The sequence below is a fragment of the Rhinoderma darwinii genome, chromosome 4 (assembly GCF_050947455.1).
Source record: "Rhinoderma darwinii isolate aRhiDar2 chromosome 4, aRhiDar2.hap1, whole genome shotgun sequence".
In the NCBI taxonomy this organism is placed as follows: domain Eukaryota; kingdom Metazoa; phylum Chordata; class Amphibia; order Anura; family Rhinodermatidae; genus Rhinoderma; species Rhinoderma darwinii.
Genome location: NC_134690.1, coordinates 164733729 through 164755204, shown reverse-complemented (window position 1 = coordinate 164755204; position 21476 = coordinate 164733729). Strand labels below are relative to the sequence as shown.

Here is a 21476-nt window from a genome sequence, read left to right as displayed (position 1 = left end):
GTCCCTGACATCATTGTCCATATATGGACACTGATGTCAAGGGATTCCACAGAGTCCCGGAGCAGAGCCTATACTAGCGCTCTGCCCGGGACTCCGGCTCTGTGGAAGCCCCTGACATCGCTGTCCATATATATGGACAGAGTCCCGGAGCAGAGTCTATACTAGCGGCTCTGTGTCCCACGAGCCGCGTGTTTGAAACCCCTGGTCTACAGAGGTGGGCTATATGTGGGACACTATATACAGGGGGAGCTATATGTGAGGCACTATCTAGAGAGGTGGGCTATATGTGGAGCACTGTCTATATTGGGAGCTATATGTAGGGCAGCATGGTGGCTCAGTGGTTGGCACTATTGCCTTGCAGCGCTGGAGTCCACATGTGGGCACTATCTACAGGGGGCTGTATGTAGGGCACTATCTACAGGGGCTTCTATGTAGGGCACTATCTACAGAGGCTCTATGGGGGTCACTATCAATAGGGGGCCTATGGGGACACTATCTACAGGGGGAAAAGTTTGTGTGTGTGGAACACAGTGTATGGTACTATTATAATCAGGGACACAGTGTATGGTGCTATTATAATCGGGGTCACAGTGTATGGTACTATTATAATCAGGGACACAGTGTATGGCGCTATTATAAATAGAGGTGCAGTGTATGGCGCTATTATATTTAGGGGCGTTGAGAGTTTTATCTTCGTTTATAGGTGCAGAAATGTTCTAAAAGTGAGAAGCTGAAGACATCTGAGCGGTAAACTGCAGAAATGGGTTGTGGCCGGGAGAAATCAGCATAGAGGTCTGGACCGGTTGGAGAAGAAAAGAGAAAAATAACAACTAGGAATTGAGACCTCACCGCTGAGTCACTTAATGTAAATATTTATTTTGCCTCTAATCAGTAATGTAGTCACTGTATGATCTGCAACAAAATGATGAGTGGTTTGATTATGATATGATTTCTTTTTTGGGAAACAGCAACTCCCAGCATATCCTTACCATTGTTCGGGCCATGCTGGGAGCTGTAGTTTTACACCGTACAAACCTATACGGCAGGGGTTGCACTAAACGGAGCTGTGGTTGTGCTTGTGCTGTATATATGTACTGAGCTTGGTTCTGGTGCTGTATATATGTAATGAGCTTTGTTCTGGTGCTGTATATATGTACTGGGCTTGGTTCTGGTGTTGTATTTATGTACTGAGCTTTGTTCTGGTACTGCATATATGTATTGAGCTAGGTTCTTGTGATGTATATATGTCAGAACTTGGTTTTGGTGCTGTAATTATATAGGATATATTTAAAATAACAAAATTGCAGGGCAGATTGAACTGTTTTCAATTCATTGTATATTTAATGAGAACCTGTATGGTAGTTTTAACCCCTTGAACCGCCACCATGCGGTAATACATGACCTGACAATATTTCCACATGTATGTTTTTTTCAGACGCAGCAAAATCTATAAAATCAACTTTTAAAACGGCGCACGCTATATGCTAATTACTCATTAAAGGGTCATGGGGCGGTGCCGCTATCCTGTAGCGTGACATCGTCCTGCCTCCAAACCCACCTTTCTATGTTTGATTGACATCCACCTGGTTGATAAAACTTTCTCGGATGTGCCATTGCCTTGTACTAATTGGGCACGCACCGTACAGCGAGGTGTACTCTGACCAACTTCATTGCTTCACTGCGCATGCCAGGGGAGTACAAGGCAACGGCGCATCCGCAAGAGTTTGAGGAGGCTGGTAGTGATGTAGAACAGCCAGGGAAATGACAATCAAAATCTGGGGGGCGCTATTTCAATTTTCACCTCAGGCAGCAGAAAAGCTAGAATCGGCGCAGTGTATACATCTGTGTATGTGGGGACTAAACTGTGATATAAAGAAATTCCCACATACACAGGTGTATACAGGGGCTTCCTCAGTTTGCTGGTATCAGTGACTTCAGGACATTTAAGAACATCACGTGATCAAAGGTCTTGTACCAATCACTGCAGCTTCAGGACTCTGGACACCGGAGAGAAGAAATCCTGAGAAAGATAAGTGTTAAATGAAGGGTGTGCATATATGTGTATGTATATATGAGTGTGTGTGTGTGTGTGTGTGTGTGTATAGGAGTGTGTGTATGTGTATATATGAGTGATACTGACAATAATAATAAGGCTGCATTATTACATCTATCACCAATGTGGCTACACCTAACGGTTTGCTGACTCCGTCTACTTGTGCTGGCCCCACCCACAACACGGGGCTCCCAATCCGCCACTGGCCTCATTGTAACCCCATGCGTCTCACATTAGAAAACACTAATGTGAGGCACTTAGTGGTTATTATTGTAATGCACACGGGGTTACTTACGGTTGGTTACGATTAATGTGAGACACATATGTTTACCAGTTATGACATCTTCAATGCAAGTGTTCAGCTCGGACCTTCACCTGACCCAGGTAAGTGGACCTTTACTAAAATAAGTTAAGCACCCACCAATATAGTTTTATGCATCAAATTCTCATATAAAGCGTTTGTGTACCAATTTTGTGCATTAAAGAGGCTCTGTCACCACATTATAAGTGCCCTATCTCCTACATAAGGAGATGGGTGCTATAATGTAGGTGACAGCAGTGCTTTTTATTAAAAAAAACGATCTATTTTCACCACTTTATTAGCGATTTTAGATTTATGCTAATGAGTTGCTTAATGCCCAAATGGGCGTATTTTTACTTTAGACCAAGTGGGTGTTGTACAGGGGAGTGTATGACGCTGACCAATCAGCATCATGCACTCCTCTCCATTCATTTACTCAGCGCATAGGGATCCTGCTAGATCCTTATGTGCTGTCTTATACTAACACATTAACAATACTGAAGTGTTTAGACAGTGAATAGACATTCCACAGGATGTCTATTCACAATCTCTGCACTTCAGTACTGTTTCTATGGTAGTTACAGCAGAGGAAGCGTGATCTCGTTGTAACCTGTCATTTACAGCGAGATCTCGCGAGATCACGCTTCCTCTGCTGTAACTACCACAGACAGAGTAACGAAGTGCAGAGATTGTGAATAGACATCCCGTGGAATGTCTATTCACTGTCTAAACACTTCAGTATCGTTAATGTGTTAGTATAAGACAGCACATAAGGATCTAGCAGGATCCCTATGCGCTGAGTAAATGAATGGAGAGGAGTGCATGATGCTGATTGGTCAGCGTCATACACTCCCCTGTACAACGCCCACTTGGTCTAAAGTAAAAATATGCCCAATTGGGCATTAAGCACCTCATTAGCATAAATCTAAAATCGCTAATAAAGTGGTACAAATAGCAGTGCTTTTTATTTAAAAAAAAAAAATGATCTGTCACCTACATTATAGCGCCGATCTCCTTATGGTGACAGAGCCTCTTTAAGCACACATGTGGTAAATGTTCTGACTATTTTTATGTGTTCTATTGTCTCCTAATGCTTAAAGGCTATGTAAACCTTTGAAGACTTTGTTGTTGTTTTTTTACTAAAACAGTGTAATTTAGTGTTTAGTGCAAGTTTGTAATTTGTTTTTATTAAAAAAATGTTTTCATTTCTCAGATACAGCTGCTTTGTATCCTGTATACATAGAAGCTGTATCTTGCGCTGAAAGTTGAATCCGTCAGGTCAGCGGGACTGACGCCTTGGGTGACAGCGGGTCCTGCGTGTCTCTAACACGCAGGATCCACCCGTTATTGACCACATCTAAGTTATGAACATACAGGTCCCGCTGTCACCAAAGCCGTCCGTCCCGCTGACCTGACGGATTCGGGTTTGAGTCCAAGATACAGCTCTATGTATTCAGGATACATAGAAATTGCATCTGAAAAAGTAAAATAATTTTTTTAATAAAAACAAATTATGAAGTTGCACTAAACACTAAAATACACTGTTTTAGTAAAAAAAAAAAAGTCTTTACAAAGCCTTTAACGCCAGAAAAAAGATAGATATAACTTTTTTATATTTTGGAAATAAATGTACCTACCAGTTTGCCATTAGGGGTGTTCCACTCCCCTCTTCTAACCACACCAAATGAACCATCTCCGAGTTTCTCAAATAGAGAAATGTCCTTCTCACTGATGAGACAGGTCAGGGCCTGCTGACCTTCAGGAGGTGGTGGGCTGGGAGGTTTACGAAACGTACTCTGTGGTAGAGGAGAAAATTCTGAATCTGGACGCTTTCCACTGAAAACCTGGAAAAAAGAACACATGATTATCTAATGAGTCTGTATATTCAGTGTAAACTGCTACAAAATATCTTGGAGCTTCAAAAACAATGCTTGATATTATAATATTTCTACATGTTTATTACATAATCAACATAGGAAAGGAGGACCTTATGTTCTGTAGTTTGGTCCGACTCAGGTTCACACATAAAAATATATTGAAGAAGGCCGCATTTTAAATGATTTAGCGACAAAAAGATGGATACTTTATACACCCATATGATTATATATATATATATATATATATACACACATACACATAGTGCATTCGGAAAATGTCTTCAGACCCTTTCACTTTTTTCACATTTTGTTATGCTGAGGCCTTGTGCTAAAATAAAAATAAATTCACATTTTTACCCATCATTCTGCACTCAATACCCTATAATGACAAAGCGAATACAAAATTTTAGAAAGTTTTGCATATTTATAAAAAATGAAAACCTCAAATTTTGCATGAACATAAGTATTAACACCCCTTGCTATGATACTTGAAATGTATCTCTGGGGGTCTCCCATTTCTCTAGATCATCTATGAAATGTGTCTACACCTTGATTGGAGTCCACCTGTGGTAAATTCATTTGATTGGACATGATCTGGAAAGACACCCCACGTCTATATAAGGTCTCACAGCTGACAATGAATATCAGAGCAAAAACCGAGCCACGAGCAGGAAAGAACTGCCTGTAGAGCTCAGAGACAGGATTGTGTGGAGGCACAGATCTGGAGAAGGGTACAAAAAAATGTTCTGCTGCACTGAAAGTTCCCAGGAGCACAGTGGCCTCCATAAGTCTTAAATGGAAGAGGTTTGGAGCAACCAGGACTCTTCCTAGAGCTGGCCGCCCCACCAAACTAAGCAATCTGAGGAGAAGGGCATTGGTAAGAGAGGTGACCAAGAACCCACTGGTCACTCTGGCTGAGATCCAAAGATCCTGTTTGCAGCTGGCAAAACTCCAGAAGGTCAACCATCAGTGCAGCACTCCACCAATCTGGGCTTTATGACAGAGTGGCAATAAAGAAGCCTCTCCTCAGTAAAATACACATAAGACTGCCTAGAGTATGCAAAGAAGCATCTAAAACGACTCTCAGACTGTAAGAAACAAGATTCTGTGGTCTGATGAAACCAAGATTGAACTTTTTCGTCTCAATTCTAAGCGTTATGTCTGGAGGGAACCAGGCACTGCTCTTTACCTACCCAATACCATCCCTACAGTGGAGCATGGTGGTGGCAGCATCATGCTGTGGGGTTGTTTTTCAGCGGCTGGGACAGGGAGACTGATCAGGGTTGAGGGAAAGACGAATGGAGCAAAGTACAGAGATATTCTTAAAGAAAACCTGATCCAGAGTTCTCCGGACATCAGACTGGGTCGAAGGTTCACCTTCCAACAAGACTATGACCCTAAGCACACAGCCAAGACAACACAGGAGAGCCCTGACTTTAACCCAATCGAACATCTCTGGAGAGACCTGAAAATGGCTGTCCACCGATGATCCCCATCCAACCTGACAGAGCTTGAGAGGATCTGCAGAGAAGAATGGCAGAATATCCCCAAATCCAGGTGTGCACACCTTGTGGCATCATACCCAAGAAAACTGGAGGCTCTTATCGCTGCCAAAGGTGCTTCAACTAAGTACTGAGTAAAGGGTCTGAAGACTTATGTCAATACAATATTTTAGTTTTTATTATTCAAGAAATTAGCAAAGATTACTAACATTCTGTTTTCACTTTGTCATTATGGGGTATTGAGTGCAGAATGATGGGGAAGAAGTTTATTTTTTATTTTAGCACAAGGCCTCAAAATAACAAAATGTGAGAAAAATTTAAAGGATCTGAAGACTTTCCGAATGCATTGTATATGTATTTTTCTATGTAATTTTAATTTTACTGAGATTTGATTTGAAAAGCAAAAAATAAGCAGAGTATTGGACTGATATAGGAATAGACATTTATACAGTTTGTAATCTCATCCAGATAGCTGCATTAATGTCACAAAATGAAATGGGGTTGCAGGTTGCATAGGACAGATATGAGTTAGGGGTACCCATGAGATATGAGTATTGAATAATTGCAGAAAGGTAATGCTGATAGTGTGATGTGTTTCCTAGAAAAGTGCAGCAAATTATTCATCTGGGATTAACAGTTTCCGCCGCCAGATAGCCCTGCAGCTGGATCAATCCATCCTCCCCTCTTTGACTTGAGAAAGGAAATCCTAGGACATCTGCTGACACTTGTACAGTGTGTGTCACCAGTTACGGCCCAACACTGAGCATATAGGGACATGCGATACTGAGTGGGTGGGTTCTATTTTCAGAGTAACCCCAGACCCAAAAATTCTAACACTGTAGACAGAGGACAGAAGAGTGAAGTAAAGTGTCAGAGAACAATATTAACTCATTAATTTCTTCATTTTATATTTTTAAGAGAACAATGGGGCATATTTACTGAGCAAAATGCATGAGAATTCATTCACAAGTGTCAAGAACGGGGCGTGGCTAAGAGAAGTCATTAAATGCGCCATATTTGTTAACTGTGTATGCCATCTTCTTGGTGTAAAATATTTATGCAAGGTAAGCCAGCCATGAGGTGGTGTACGGAAGAGAAAAGTGTCTAACGTGCCAAATTTATCATACATTATGTACCACTTGGATAAATTAGGCACAGTTTCTTCCGGTCTAGTCTAGTTTTATGCTGTCTAACTTTAAGACACTATTAATAAATCTTCCCCCAATATGTTTCCCTCATGTTTTGTCTACATATCAAAGGCTAATTGTAGAAAAGCAGAGTATACTTGTAAACGTAACGTAAAGAAGGAGCTGGAAGGAAATAACTGAATTTAGCATTCCTTCATAAAATATTGGTCAATATGTCATGTTGTATATGCAGAAAATCTCAAGTTCTTTATGCAGAAAGTTATCATATAAATGTGACTCAACTATACCATAGTTTGCAGGTATTTAGACACAGGGGGTGACATGCTAATAAAGAGTAAATATCTACAAAACACAAATTTGCCTTTAGTTGTTAGCATGCAACTTAGGGTATGTTCACACGGCGGGGGTCCGTAACGGCTGAAATTACGGGGATGTTTCAGCATGAAAACATCCCCGTATTTTCAGCCGTACCGGCATGTGCAGGCGCTTGAACGCCGCGTCAATTACGGCCGTAATTAGCGCTGCTATTCATTGGAGTCAATGAATAGCGGCTCCATTTACGGCCAAAGAAGTGACAGGTCACTTCTTCTACGCGGGCGTCTATTTACGCGCCGTCATTTGACAGCAACGCGTAAATATACGCCTCGTGTGAACAGACAAACGTCTGCCCATTGCTTTCAATGGGCAGATGTTTGTCAGCGCTATTGAGGCGCTATTTTCGGGCGTAATTCGGGGCAAAAACGCCCGATTTACGTCCGTAAATAGGCCGTGTGAACATACCCTTAGGCTAAGTTCACACTAGCGTTAATATACGTTTACCTCTCTTCCATCAGAGGAAGAGAGGATCGATACATTAAACGGAAAGCAACGGTTCCGTTAGAATTACCATTGATTTCAATGGTAATTCTTTTGTATCAGTTGCTTTCCGTTTGTCTCCGTTCGCTAGGTTTCCGTTTTTTGAATGGAAACAAAAGTTCTGCAGACTGCACTTTTGTTTCCGTTCAAAAAAATGGAAACCTAGGGAATGGAGACAAATGGAAAGCAACTGAAACAAAAGAATTACCATTGAAATCAATGGTAATTCTAACGGAACCGTTGCTTTCCGTTTACTGTATCGATCCTCTCTTCCTCTGATGGAAGAGAGGTAAACGTATAGTAACGCTATATGAATAATGAAATGCAAGTCACACACACTGCAATGCCAGTCTGTGAAAATAGTTGAAAATGGCTGCTGGCCCCTTTCATTTCAGTCTGCAATGGGGTTAAAGGGAACCTGTCACCAGCATTTCACCAATTAAATCAGCAATACCTGGTGGTAGTGGGTGAAAAATCATTTTTATGTAACCTATAATTGTCTTCTTAGTCGGCTCTGTACCTTAAGGCCCCATGCACACGACCGTGTTTTTGCGTCCGCAATTCCCCCGCAAATCCACGGGAGAATTGCGGACCCATTCATTTCTATGGGCCCATACACACTATCCGTATTTTCACGGGTCTCCACATGTCCGCAAATCCGTGCCGCAGATACTCAGGACATGTCTTATTACGGGCCGCAAATTCGATGCGGACATGCCAATAGAAGTCAATGGGCCCGTGGAAATTGCGGATACACCTCCGTGTGTCATCCGCAGTTTGCGGATTTGCGGAAATGTTGCTAGGCGACGACCGGGAATGAGTTCTGTCGTCATCCTGTTTTACCTAGGCTTTTTTTTTTTCATCCGCATTTTGCGGATTACATACGGATGAACTGCGGATTACATACGGATGAACTGCGGATGACATTTCACGGAACACGGTCCTGGAATTTGCGGACCAGAAAAACACTACGGTCGTGTGCATGAGGCCTTACTATTCACTTTTTTAGTGTTCCCGTGCCATATACAAATGACCATAAAAGAGTCATATCTTCATTAGAAAAAAGTCATATCTTCATTACTCAAGCTTTTACGAGTTAACCCCGCCTCCTTACTTTTGATTGACAGCTCCTCACGGCCCCCCAGCATACACAAAATCCTAAGCTTGCGCATCAATGTCCTGTTCTGGTGCATGCGAACAACGGGACACTATAGCAATGCATGCGCAGTAACTAAATTTGAGGCCTGGACGAAGCAGGGAAGGGTTTCATGCCATACATGACAGGCGTATGCGCGCTATCTCAGATGAGATTTCAGCATTCAGGGCAGGTCAGTTTTCGGCGGTGGGCGGGCATAAGAACGAACAAGACTGCCAGATTATTACCATAAAAGGCAAAAATGTTTTCAGACCGTTATTTACGGTCGGAGGAGGAGTTTAGGAGAGGGGATAATGGCAATGAACTTTGACAGCAGCGGCCAGCGAGGGGTGAGTAGAGTTCAATAGGTGAAATGCTGGTGACAGTGATGATGGTTCTCTTTAAACAAAGGTGGATTAGATGTTTTTTTAGGAATTATTGCTCAATGTGAAGTAGTAGAATGCTGGTTTACATGGCACCACTAAAGAAAGAAGCTCTGTCATCCCTCCTTACATGTCCTATTTTTTGCATTTACGGACTCTTATATCTTATACTTATTACTGTAAGCACGGTCTAAAAATGCGGGTGACACTCTGTGGCCCGCTCGTGCAGTATTAACTGACCGTAAATACTGCACAGTCATGTGCATAAGGCCTAAACGGCAGGTCTGTAAAGTCAAACTACAGACCCATGAGATATCAGGTTTAACACTTTTTGAATAAAAATTCATTGCAATGCATAGGGGGGAAAAAAATTCAGATTTTTGGAGAATTCCATAGCAATGTGACTGGAGGCACCCTTTAAGGCAGATGCCAGAGAAAGATAGAGGCAAACAAGAAAATGTCTGGCTTTTGTTTTATCCTGACTTGGGTTCATCTTCATCAGCTCCAATCAGGCAAAACATTATTTTTCTTGCCATTAAGAAATACAGAAAAATGGCACGAGCAGTACCTATCCATCTTTAATCCATTTAATTTTCACAGAAAAATTGGCTAGAGAAGGATGCTAAAATAATGTCAATGGGGGTTGTTTGCTTCCCTTACTATTTCATTGGAAGCATTTTTTATTCTTTGCATCCAACCACACTATAATTACTTACTGGTCATCCAGTCTACTCAATCTCGTGAAAACAAGTACTTCTAAAAAACTGTGGTGCACATACTCCGATAACATGGTTGATAGATGAGGACATATTTCTAGGACAAGTTCTTTTTCCAAATTTAGATTTTTAAAAAAGGAAGTGGCCCCGTTCCAGCAGACCGATATTCCAGACAGGGCACAAAACTGAACGTTGCGGGGCTGTACAAGGCATCTGTGCACCTTGTCCTCACTTTTCCATAACAAAAATTCTATCTATATAATGTATGAAAAAAATTCACAAAGTAGGCAGCACTCCCAAGTAGGTGAAAAAAGGAGTTTTTATTAGCCCTGGTGCGACATTTCGGCTCCACACACTAGAGCCAAAACGTCCCACCAGGGCTAATAGAAGCTCTCCTTTTTTTTTTTCCACCTACTTGGGAGTGCCGCTTACTTTGAATTTTTATCTATTAGGGACGACAGTGAAGTTCCGAGGCGCGCACCCACCCACTATCACCAGTGCTGCTAGACTGTGGACTGTTTTATATAAAGTACGATTATTATTCTTTTAGATTAATTCTAAAATATCATATTTATACAGTTATGACCAATTTGAGCTTTCTCCACCTTACTGTACAGGCAGATATTTCCAAGATATAAACCATAACACATTTTTCAGCAGACAATGTAGGGCCACTTTCACACTGCATTCATGCCCTATGTTTAGCTCCTGACGTACACGTTAAACGCGCCCATTAGCCCAATGGAGGCCAAAAGAGTGTCATTTTGGTCTCCGTTGGGCTGGTATACATCAGTATACTTTTTTTTTAAGAATGGAATAAAGTAGGCTATGATTTTCATATATCATGAACAGGGTCATGAGAGTTCATGATGTGTACAGCAACCATATGCAATTAATGCCTATGGTTGAAGATGCCACTGTTACGCATCCATCTCAGCCACATTTATCGCATACTCTGGGAGATTTTCCTGGCGTATACGTCAAATATAGGCTATAAAACGCAGTGTGAAAGAGGCCTTAGAAAGATTTTTCACAGCAAGGGAATTATTATGTGGTCAATATTTGCTTACCTTACTCATCCAGGACTTACGTTTACACATTGCTTTCCTTCTCTTTACTGCCTCCCAAAGTCGCCTCTGGCCTATGAGAAAACAGGTAAAGCATGACTATGAAACATGCCTGTATACTATATGATTGATTTTATTAATAGAGACAGAGAAGTTAAATTTACTAGGAAAATACCTGTATAAGCTAACACAGAAAAGTACAACATAGATTGTGCTTTCGAACAGTGAATCTCAAGTTTAAACAACACTGCTGGTTATGCAAATCTCTTGACAGAAAATGTAATTACAGGAAAGTCTTTAACCCTTTCATGACGAAGGGTCATTTATACCCCTGTGTCCAGGTCAAATTTCCATTTCTGATATGAACTTCTTTAAACTATAATATCTCTGCAACCGCTTTGAATATCACAAATATTTTTACTTTGTTTTTTTGCAAGACTTATGGAGGCTTTCACCTTCTAGATTAGTTTAATTCCATGTTTTTAATTTTTATTATGAGAAGACAAACCACTAATAATGTGATAAAATACTTTTTTTGTATTTTTTTTATCTATCTATCTATCTATCTATCTATCTATCTATCTATCTATCTATCTATCTATCTATCTATCTCTAATTATCTATCTATCTATCTATCTATCTATCTATCTATCTATCTATCTATCTATCTATCTATCTATCTATCTATCTATCGTCACCCTGGATCGCTGTGAGCGGATAAGAGGTCTATAAGGCTATATTCACACGATGTGAAAAAAGGGCAGTTAACAACGGATCAACTGTCAGTTTTTCATGGCTGCTTTGCATCAATGTGTCTAAAAATTTGACTCCATTTCCCGGCCGTCTGACCGTTTTTCACCGACATTTGGTATCTAATTTTCATGGACGTTAAAAAAAATGGATGAATTTTTTGGTCGCAGCCACCTGAAAACACCACAGTGCCCATGTAGATAGTGAAGCAATACCACTGTAGATAGCAGGGGCGTAGCTAGGGGTGGGGTGCAGGCGGGGCATGAGCCCCGGGTGCAACTAAGAGGGTAAGGGGGGGGGCGTCAGGGCTGCACCGTCAATTCCATGCCCGGTCATTCAGCTCCTTTTACCGACTCAAGCGGCGCGATTACTTCTTTGCACTGCTTGCATCGTTGAGAGGCGCTGATTGACAGGGAAAGTGATAGTGCCCTGCCAATCAGCGACTTTCATAGACTCAAGCGGCGCGATGACGTCATTACGCCGCTTGCGTCTATGAAAGGCGCTGATTGGCAGGGCAGAATGACTTGCCCTGTCAATTAGCGCCTTTCAACGACGCTTGCGTCGTTCAACCCCAACAGACCTGCTCAGAAGAGAGCAGGTCTGCATTGCCACCGGACGGCGCGGGAACGGGATTAAGTTCAGTATGTAAAGTTTTTTTTTGTTATCCTAATAAAAATGTGAGTGACATTATCTACAGGGGCCGGCTCTATCTACAGGGGGGCTATATGTGGAGCACTATAGGGGGAGCTATATGTGAGGCACTATACAGAGGGGCTATATCTGGGGCACCATCTACAGGAGGGGCTACATATGGGGCACTATTTTTAGAGGGGGCTACATATGGGGCACTATTTTCAGAGGGGGCTATATGTGGGGCACTATATACGGGGGGATATATGTGGGACACTATCTACATGGGGCTCTATGTGGGGCACCATCTACAGGGGCTCTATGGAGGTCACTATCTACAGAGAGATCTTTATAGGGCACTATCTACAGGGGGATCTATGGGGGGCACTATATACAGGGGGCACGGTGTCTGTGTGGGACACAGTGCATGTTGCTATTATATTTAGGGGCACAGTGTCTGGCACCATGATAACTTTATCTTTGTTGATAGGTGCAGAAAAGTTTGAAAAGTGAGAAGCTGAAGACATCTGAGTTGCAAACTGCAGAAATGGGCTGTGGCCGAGAGAAGTCGTCATAGAGGTCTAGACCGGATGGAGAAAAGAGAAAAAAAGAGAAAAAAAGAGAAAAAGAACAACTAGAATCTGACATCACCAGTGAGTCACTTAATGTAAATGTTTATTCTGCCTCTAATCAGCACTGTAGTCACTGTATGATCTGCAGCGAGATGATGGGTGGTATGATTATTTTTTGTGTGAAATACCATCTCCCAGCATATCCTTACCATTGTTTGGGCCATGCTGGGAGCTGTATACAGTTTAGTGCAAACCAATAGAGCAGGGGTTGCAGTAAATTGAGCTGTATTTCTGCTGGTATTGTATTTATGTACTGAGCTTTGTTCTGGTGCTGTATATATGTACTGAGCTTTGTTCTAGTGCTGTATATATGTAATGAGCTTTGTTCTGGTGTTGTATATATGTACTGAGCTTGGTACGGATGTATATATCTAGTGAGTTTGGTTCTGGTGTTGTATATATGTAATGTGCTTTGTTCTGGTGTTGTATATATGTAATGAGCTTTGTTCTGGTGCTGTATATATGTACTGTGCTTGGTTCTGGGGCTGTATTAATGTACTGAGCTTGGTTCTGGGGCTGTATTTATGTACTGAGCTTAGTTCTGGTGCTGTATATATGTACTGAGCTTTGTTCTGGTGCTGTATATATGTAATGAGCTTGGTTCTGGTGCTGTATATATGTAGTGAGTTTGTTTCTGGTGCTGTATATATGTACTGAGCTTGGTTCTGATGTTGTATATATGTACTGAGCTTTGTTCTGGTGCTGTATATATGTAGTGAGCTTGGTTCTGGTGTTGCATATATGTAATGAGATTGGTTCTGGTGTTGCATATATGTAATGAATGAGCTTGGCTCTAGTGTTGTATATAGAACTATATTGCTTGTAAAATCTACAAATGGCTTTATGGTCGATTTACAATAAAAAAAATGTGGAAAAATAATGATATCTCATTGGTTGGTAGAGAAAAAAACATGGTGAGGCGGAAGGTGATGTCGGGAAAGAGGTTGGGGGGGGGTGGAGAAACTGAATCTTTGCCCCGGGTGCTGGAGAAAATACGCCTCTGGTAGATAGTGCCACATTGCCCACTGTGGACAGTGCCCACATGGTGCCACACAGTGCCCATGTAGATTGCGCCAGTGTCCCCTGTAGGTAGTGCCCATATAATGCCACAGTGACCATGTAGAGTGACACACCCCCTGTATATAGCACACCCTGTAGACAGCACCATACCCCCTGTAGATAGCGCCACCCCCTGAAGATAGCACCTCCCCCTTCAGATTGCACCATCCCCCTGTAGATAGCGCCCCCTCCTGTAGATAGCAACATCCCCCTGTACATAGCAACATCCCCTGTAGATAGCAACATCCCCTCTGTAGATAGCAACATCCCCTCTGTAGATACCACCACCCCCTGCAGATAGCGCCACTTTCCCTGTAGATAGTACCACTCCCCCTGTATATATCAGCACCCCCCGTAATCGGCAACCCCTTCATGTAAATAGCACCTCTGTAGCTCCGTGCAGGATCGAAATCCATCTGGTCAGGGATTCCGCTCCTAGAGGGAACCCGATGTCTCTGTCCATATATGTACAGTGACTTTAGGGACTTCTCCAGTAGCGGAATCCCAGGAACAGAGAGATCTGACACCGGGGATTCCACTCCTAGAGAGAGACGCAGATGTCACTGTCCATATAAGGATAGTGACGCCAGGGGCTTCTCCAGTAGCAGAATCCCCGGTCAGAGTGTCGGCCAGGGATTCCGCTCCCAGAGAGAGCCCATGACGGTGGACAGTGACGTCAGGGGCTCTCTCTAGAAGCGGAATCCCCGGCACAGACCAATCTGACACCGGGGATTCCGCTCCTAGTGGGAGTTTAGGTGGCGCTATCTTCAGGGGGGGGCACTATTTGCAGCGGGGATGTCGAGACGTCGGGGGCTCCCTCTAGGAGGGGAATCCCCGGCCAGAGAGCTATCCGGGGATTCTGCTCCTAGAGGGAGCTTAGGTAGCGCTATCTGCAGGGAGTTTTGCGCTATATAGTGGGGGTTGTGTGTGGCGCTATCTACAGTGGGGGGTGTAGTCCAGGGCTCTTAAAGCCCCGAGAGACATAAGAGTGCAGAGCTGCTCACTCCGAAGCAGCACTGCAATCATTAAACCCTGTTCAAGGCTGTCAAAGTTTATACACGTGGCAATTGCACAGGGCATCGGCAGTTGGAACGTATATAGCCGTATGCCAGTCGTGAAGGGGTTAATCTGGAATTGGATAATCAATAAATTCTGATAGACCAGCACAGAACTGAATTATAATATTGAATTTCAGAACCAGAAGACTGAGCAGAGAGAATCAATTCTGGAGCGGGCTGCACAGGCGGGTACTGTTGTGATAATGGGAGATTTTAATTATCGGGATATTAATTGGTGTCATGGTTCGGCTTCAACTGCAAAGGGGAGACATTTCCTCAACCTGTTGCAGGAAAATTTTATGTGCCAGTTTGTGGAAGACCCGACTAGAGGTGAAGCTCTGTTGGATCTGGTCATTTCTAATAATGCAGAGCTTGTTGGGAATGTCAATGTTCGTGAAAACCTTGGTAACAGTGATCATAATATAGTTATATTTTACCTATACTGTAAAAAACAAACGCAGGCTGGGAGGGCAAAAACATTTAATTTTAAGAAAGCCAATTTCCCCAGGATGAGGGCGGCAATTCAGGATATAGACTGGGAAGAACTAATGTCAAATAATGGGACAAATGATAAATGGGAGATTTTCAAATCTACTTTGGGTAATTATAGTGCAAAATGTATTCCTACAGGTAACAAGTATAAACGACTAAAATTAAACCCCACATGGCTTACACCTTCTGTGAAAGGGGCAATACATGACAAAAAAAGGGCATTTAAAAAATACAAATCTGAGGGTACATCTGCAGCCTTTGTAAAATATAAAGAGCTTAATAAAATCTGTAAAAATGTAATAAAATCAGCAAAAATACAAAATGAAAGGCAGGTGGCCAAGGATAGTAAAACAAATCCTAAAAAATTCTTCAAGCATATAAATGCAAAAAAGCCCAGGTCTGAACATGTAGGACCCTTAGATAGTGGTAATGGGGAGTTGGTCACAGGGGATCAAGAGAAGGCAGAGTTACTAAATGGGTTCTTCCGCTCTGTATATACAACAGAAGAAGGAGCAGCTGATGTAGCCGCTGCCGGTGCTGTTAATATATCAGTTGATATACTGAATTGGATGAATGTAGATATGGTCCAAGCTAAATTAAATAAAATAAATGTACACAAGGCCCCGGGACCAGATGGGTTACACCCTAGAGTTCTTAAAGAGCTTAGTTCAGTTATTTCTGTCCCCCTCTTCATAATATTTAGAAAGTCTCTCATGAGTGGTATAGTGCCAAGGGACTGGCGCAGGGCAAATGTGGTGCCTATTTTCAAAAAGGGCTCTAGGTCTTCGCCGGGTAATTATAGACCAGTAAGCTTAACATCAATTGTGGGGAAAATGTTTGAGTGGCTATTGAGGGACTATATACAGAATTATGTGACAATAAATAGTATTATAAGTGACAGCCAGCATGGTTTTACAAAGGACAGAAGCTGTCAAACCAACCTGATTTGTTTTTATGAAGAGGTAAGCAGAAGCCTAGACAGAGGGGCCGCTGTGGATATAGTGTTTTTGGACTTTGCAAAGGCATTTGACACTGTCCCTCATAGACATCTAATGGGTAAATTAAGGAATATAGGTTTAGAAAGTATAGTTTGTAATTGGATTGAGAATTGGCTCAAGGACCGTATCCAGAGAGTTGTGGTCAATGATTCCTACTCTGAATGGTCCCCAGTTATAAGTGGTGTACCCCAGGGTTCAGTGCTGGGACCACTATTATTCAACTTATTTATTAATGATATAGAGGATGGGATTAATAGCACTATTTCTATTTTTGCAGATGACACCAAGCTATGCAATATAGTTCAGACTATGGAAGATGTTTGTGAATTGCAGGCAGATTTAAACAAACTAAGTGTTTGGGCGTCCACTTGGCAAATGAAGTTTAATGTAGATAAATGTAAAGTTATGCATCTGGGTACGAAAAACCTGCAAGCATCATATGTCCTAGGGGGAGCTACACTGGGGGAGTCAATTGTTGAGAAGGATCTGGGTGTACTTGTAAATCATAAACTAAATTTCAGCATGCAGTGTCAATCAGCTGCTTCAAAGGCCAGCAAAATATTGTCGTGTATAAAAAGAGGCATGGACTCGCGGGACAGGGAGGTAATATTACCACTTTACAAAGCATTAGTGAGGCCTCATCTAGAATATGCAGTCCAGTTCTGGGCTCCAGTTCATAGAAAGGATACCCTGGAGTTGGAAAAAATACAAAGAAGAGCAACGAAGCTAATAATGGGCATGGAGAATCTAAGTTATGAGGAAAGATTAAAAGAACTAAACCTATTTAGCCTTGAGAAAAGACGACTAAGGGGGGACATGATTAACTTATATAAATATATGAATGGCGCATACAAAAAATATGGTGAAATCCTGTTCCATGTAAAACCCCCTCAAAAAACAAGGGGGCACTCCCTCCGTCTGGAGAAAAAAAGGTGCAACCTGCAGAGCCGACAAGCCTTCTTTACTGTGAGAACTGTGAATCTATGGAATAGTCTACCGCAGGAGCTGGTCACAGCAGGGACAGTAGATGGCTTTAAAAAAGGCTTAGATCATTTCCTAGAACAAAAAAATATTAACTGCTATGTGTAGAAATTTTTTACTTCCCCTTTCCCATCCCTTGGTTGAACTTGATGGACATGTGTCTTTTTTCAACCGTACAAACTATGTAACTATGTAACTTTAAAAACAAAATTTAAATAAGGAGATTTATCAAAACTGGTGCAAAGAAAAGGATTCTAGGTATAATTTTTTTTTAAAATAAATGTGATTTGTTGCTATGGGGAATGTCTCCACTTTTTCTACATTTCCCCCAAGGTTTTAGTGGTATATTTTGTATTAGTATTTTATGTTGGGCTGTCTTCCTCGAGGTTCTCTACCCTGAGTACATTTATATACATTTAATGGACAGTCTAATAAAAGAGAATATCTGATAATCCTGATAAAGACAAGAAAGATAATCCTGATAGATCCACTACTAATTCTGGATTAAAGGAATTTGCATTTCTACTTCAAGCCACACTTTGTTTGCAAAGAGAACTAAACCATTAGTACAGTTGGTTTCTATTGCAGAGGAATTACCCTCTAAGCGCGGTGGAGTGGAGCGTGCTAACAATGAGCTAGACTCTTTCTGGCAGACCTGCCCCATCCATGTATTACACAGGCATGTAATAACTACATTTCCCCTGGAGCAGCCACCGCTGGGGAAAGGTATAGACAGCCGTGATGGGGCAACCAGCTCATTGCTAGACTGGTTTTTAATTGAAAAATTGGGACTTCATGGTGAGACAGCCCCCTTTAAGGCTAAGGGTGATTTCACCAGTGCGGTTTTGATGCAATATTTTAGGGTAGGAACACACACAAAGTGGTCAGGGCGGATACGCTGCATCAAGCTACGCAGCGTATCCGACCTGAACACCGCAGGGAGTGCCGTCCGAAAAACTGCACCAAATTACGCACTCCCTCTTCTCTGCGCGTAGTCCGGCCTGCTGGGATGACGTTGAAGGCCATGTGACTATTGCAGCCTGTGATTGGCTGCAGCGGTCACATGAGATGAAACATCATCCCAGGAGGATGGACTGGAGAAGAAGCAGGGTACTCTGGGTAAGTAAAACTTTATTTTTTTCTTACTTGCGATTCTTATGGTGGAATCGCTGTGATTCCGCTGCAAATGTTGAGACACACACTACTTTGTTGCGGGTTTAAGCACCCCATTGAATTCAATGGCGAAAACTGACAAGAGCTGCGATTCCGCAACATTAATTGACATGCTGCGGCTGAAGAAACCTCAAGGCAGGTCAATTTATGTACGTTTTTTTTTGGTGAATTTTTTCCGCTGTGTGGGGACGAGATTTGTTGAAATCTCACTTACACTGCTGCTACTGTAATATGCTGCAGATTTTCCCACAATGAATCAGTTGCATCCGCAGTGTTTACGCCTAGTGTGTTCCTACCCTTAATGCTGTTTTTGCAGCCAATGGCGGGTGTGGATCATAAAGGGAAGTATATAGGAAAGATTCTACTTCTGCTCTTCTTTTAATCCACTTGTGGCTGTGGATTAAAAAACAGCATCTAAATGACACGTGCAGGTTTTAGGCCCTGTTCACACAGAGTTTTTTTTTGCAGGCAGAAAATTCTGCCCCAAAATACCGGCCTTTTGGCGCGATCTTCGCAGGCTTTTTCGCCCGCGGTCATTGATTGCCGCAGGCAAAAAACGCAGCGAAATACGCTTTCCCTGCCTCCCATTGATGTCAATGGAAGGTTAGAGACGTAAACGCCCGAAGATAGGGCATGTCGCTTCTTTTTCCCGCTCGCGGAAAAAACGCCTCCGCCTCCCATTGAAATCAATGGGAGGCATTTTCGTTTTTTGGCCCATTTTCTGACGCTGTTCCTGCGTAAAAAAACAACTCTGTGTGAACAGGGCCTTATCATGTTTTTTTGTGGAGTTTTTTAAGCCAAAACTAGGAGTGGATTGAAATAAGAGAAGTAGCATCTGTCCTTTATACTTCCTCTCCCTAAAAACCTGAACAAAGCCTACATGTGTACTAGCAACTATAAGGCCCCATGCACAAGACTGTGCCCGTAATCACGGTCCATGATTACGGGAACGGCCGACCGGGGACAGTCATCATTGCGGACCATGCTCCTATTATAAAGTATGGGAGCACGGTCCGTAAAATAAAAAACAGGACATGTCCTATTTTTTATGGAAACTTCTACGGCATAGACACCTTCCTGTAAATATACGGGAAGGTGTCCTTCAGCCATAGAAATTAATGGGTCCGTAATTAAAGACAAAATCTACAGTCGTGTGCATAGGGCCTAAGCTACAGTGAGCCTTTTTGTAGGGCTGATTGATTTGTTGCTATTCACTTCCAGCTGCAGTCCAAAGTAATACATTGAGTTTCATGCAGTCTTGTACTGCAGATGTCACTCGATAGTTAAAAATCAATTAATAGCGCTACATAAAGTCTAGGGGTAGTCTTAGCCTTAGGGCTTATTCAGACGAACGTGATATACGTCCGTGAAACGCGCGTGATTTTCACTCGCCTCGCACGGACCTATGTTAGTCAATGGGGCCGTTCAGTCAGTGATTTTTACGGAGCGTGAGTCCGCTGCGTAAAACTCACGACATGTCCTATATTTGTGCGTTTCTCGCGCATCACGCACCCATTGAAGTCATTGGGTGCATGAAAATTACGCGCAGCACACGGACGCACTTCCGTGTGACGCGCATGATTCGCGCAACAGCAGTAAAAACTATGAATGAAAACAGAAAAGCACTACGTGCTTTTCTGTTTACAAACAGAGTGTCATAATGATGGCGGCTGCGCGAAAATCACTCAGCCACGCATCATACGCTGCTTACAGACGGAGCTGTTATGTACCTTTTGCTTGCGCAAAACGCACCCGCTCGTGTGAATCCGGCCTAAGGAAGTGTGAACACATGGCTTCTTTTACATGCAACTGTTTTGAATTACACATAAGTTTGGTCTATACAGTTCACCAAAAATATAAATCACTGGTTTCCATACCACAAAGCAGTTGGATTAAGTAACGATTTATTTTTTTCTAAATACCAAGCCAAATCTGAATATGAAAACAGTTTAATCAAATTAATACCAGGAGCGGTAAATTTATTTTTGAATTGGAATAAATAACTACTTGAAAAAAACATGACAACTTCGCATTAGGCTAGATTCACACGAGCGTGGGTACACTCGGACATGAAAAACGTGACGTTCTTTACATCCGAGGTTTCCCCCGTGAGGGTCCCCTTTTCACGGATTCCCATAGACTTGAGCCTATGGAGGGATCCGTTAAAACGGAACAAAATAGGACAGGTTCTATTTTTCAACGGACCCTTCACACGGTCCGTTGAAACAACGGCCGTGTGAACTGCCCCATTGAAAAACATGCGTTCCTAAAGGAACATACCCTAAGGTCTTATTCAGTGCATGTCCTATTTTGGTCCGTATTTGCGGAACACGTTGCCCATTGAAGTAAATGGGTGCGTGAAAAACACGTTTGTGTGCTGTCTGTGTTTTGAACGCACCAGTTGCTAAAGAAATTATGAGAAAAAGAACCCCCAAAAAACAGTAATACTGATGCCACACGGAAAGCACACAGATACCACTTGGAACAGAATGAAATACGCTGCGTCCACACTTAGCGTAAATACTATGGATTTTTCCCTACGGATTTCATTGCGGAAAATCTCCAGCGTATTACAGTAGCAGCAAAGTGGATGAGATCTGAACAAATCTCATGCACACACTGCTTAAAAAAATAGCCCAAAAAAAAACCGTTCATAACGACCTGCG

At 42.3% G+C, this 21476-nt stretch overlaps 1 protein-coding gene across 5 annotated transcripts in view; it reads right to left on the bottom strand.

The window, feature by feature from the left end:
* TNK2 (tyrosine kinase non receptor 2) overlaps positions 1–21476 on the bottom strand; it is a 297927-nt gene that overhangs the window by 51249 nt on the left and 225202 nt on the right. For all 5 annotated transcript variants that reach the window (XM_075861814.1, XM_075861815.1, XM_075861811.1 and 2 more), the window contains 2 exons: positions 11041–11111; positions 3992–4198 (listed from right to left, as the gene is read on the bottom strand). In XM_075861814.1, the coding sequence (XP_075717929.1) occupies positions 3992–4198; positions 11041–11111 (278 nt within the window). The remainder of the gene's footprint in view (positions 1–3991; positions 4199–11040; positions 11112–21476) is intronic.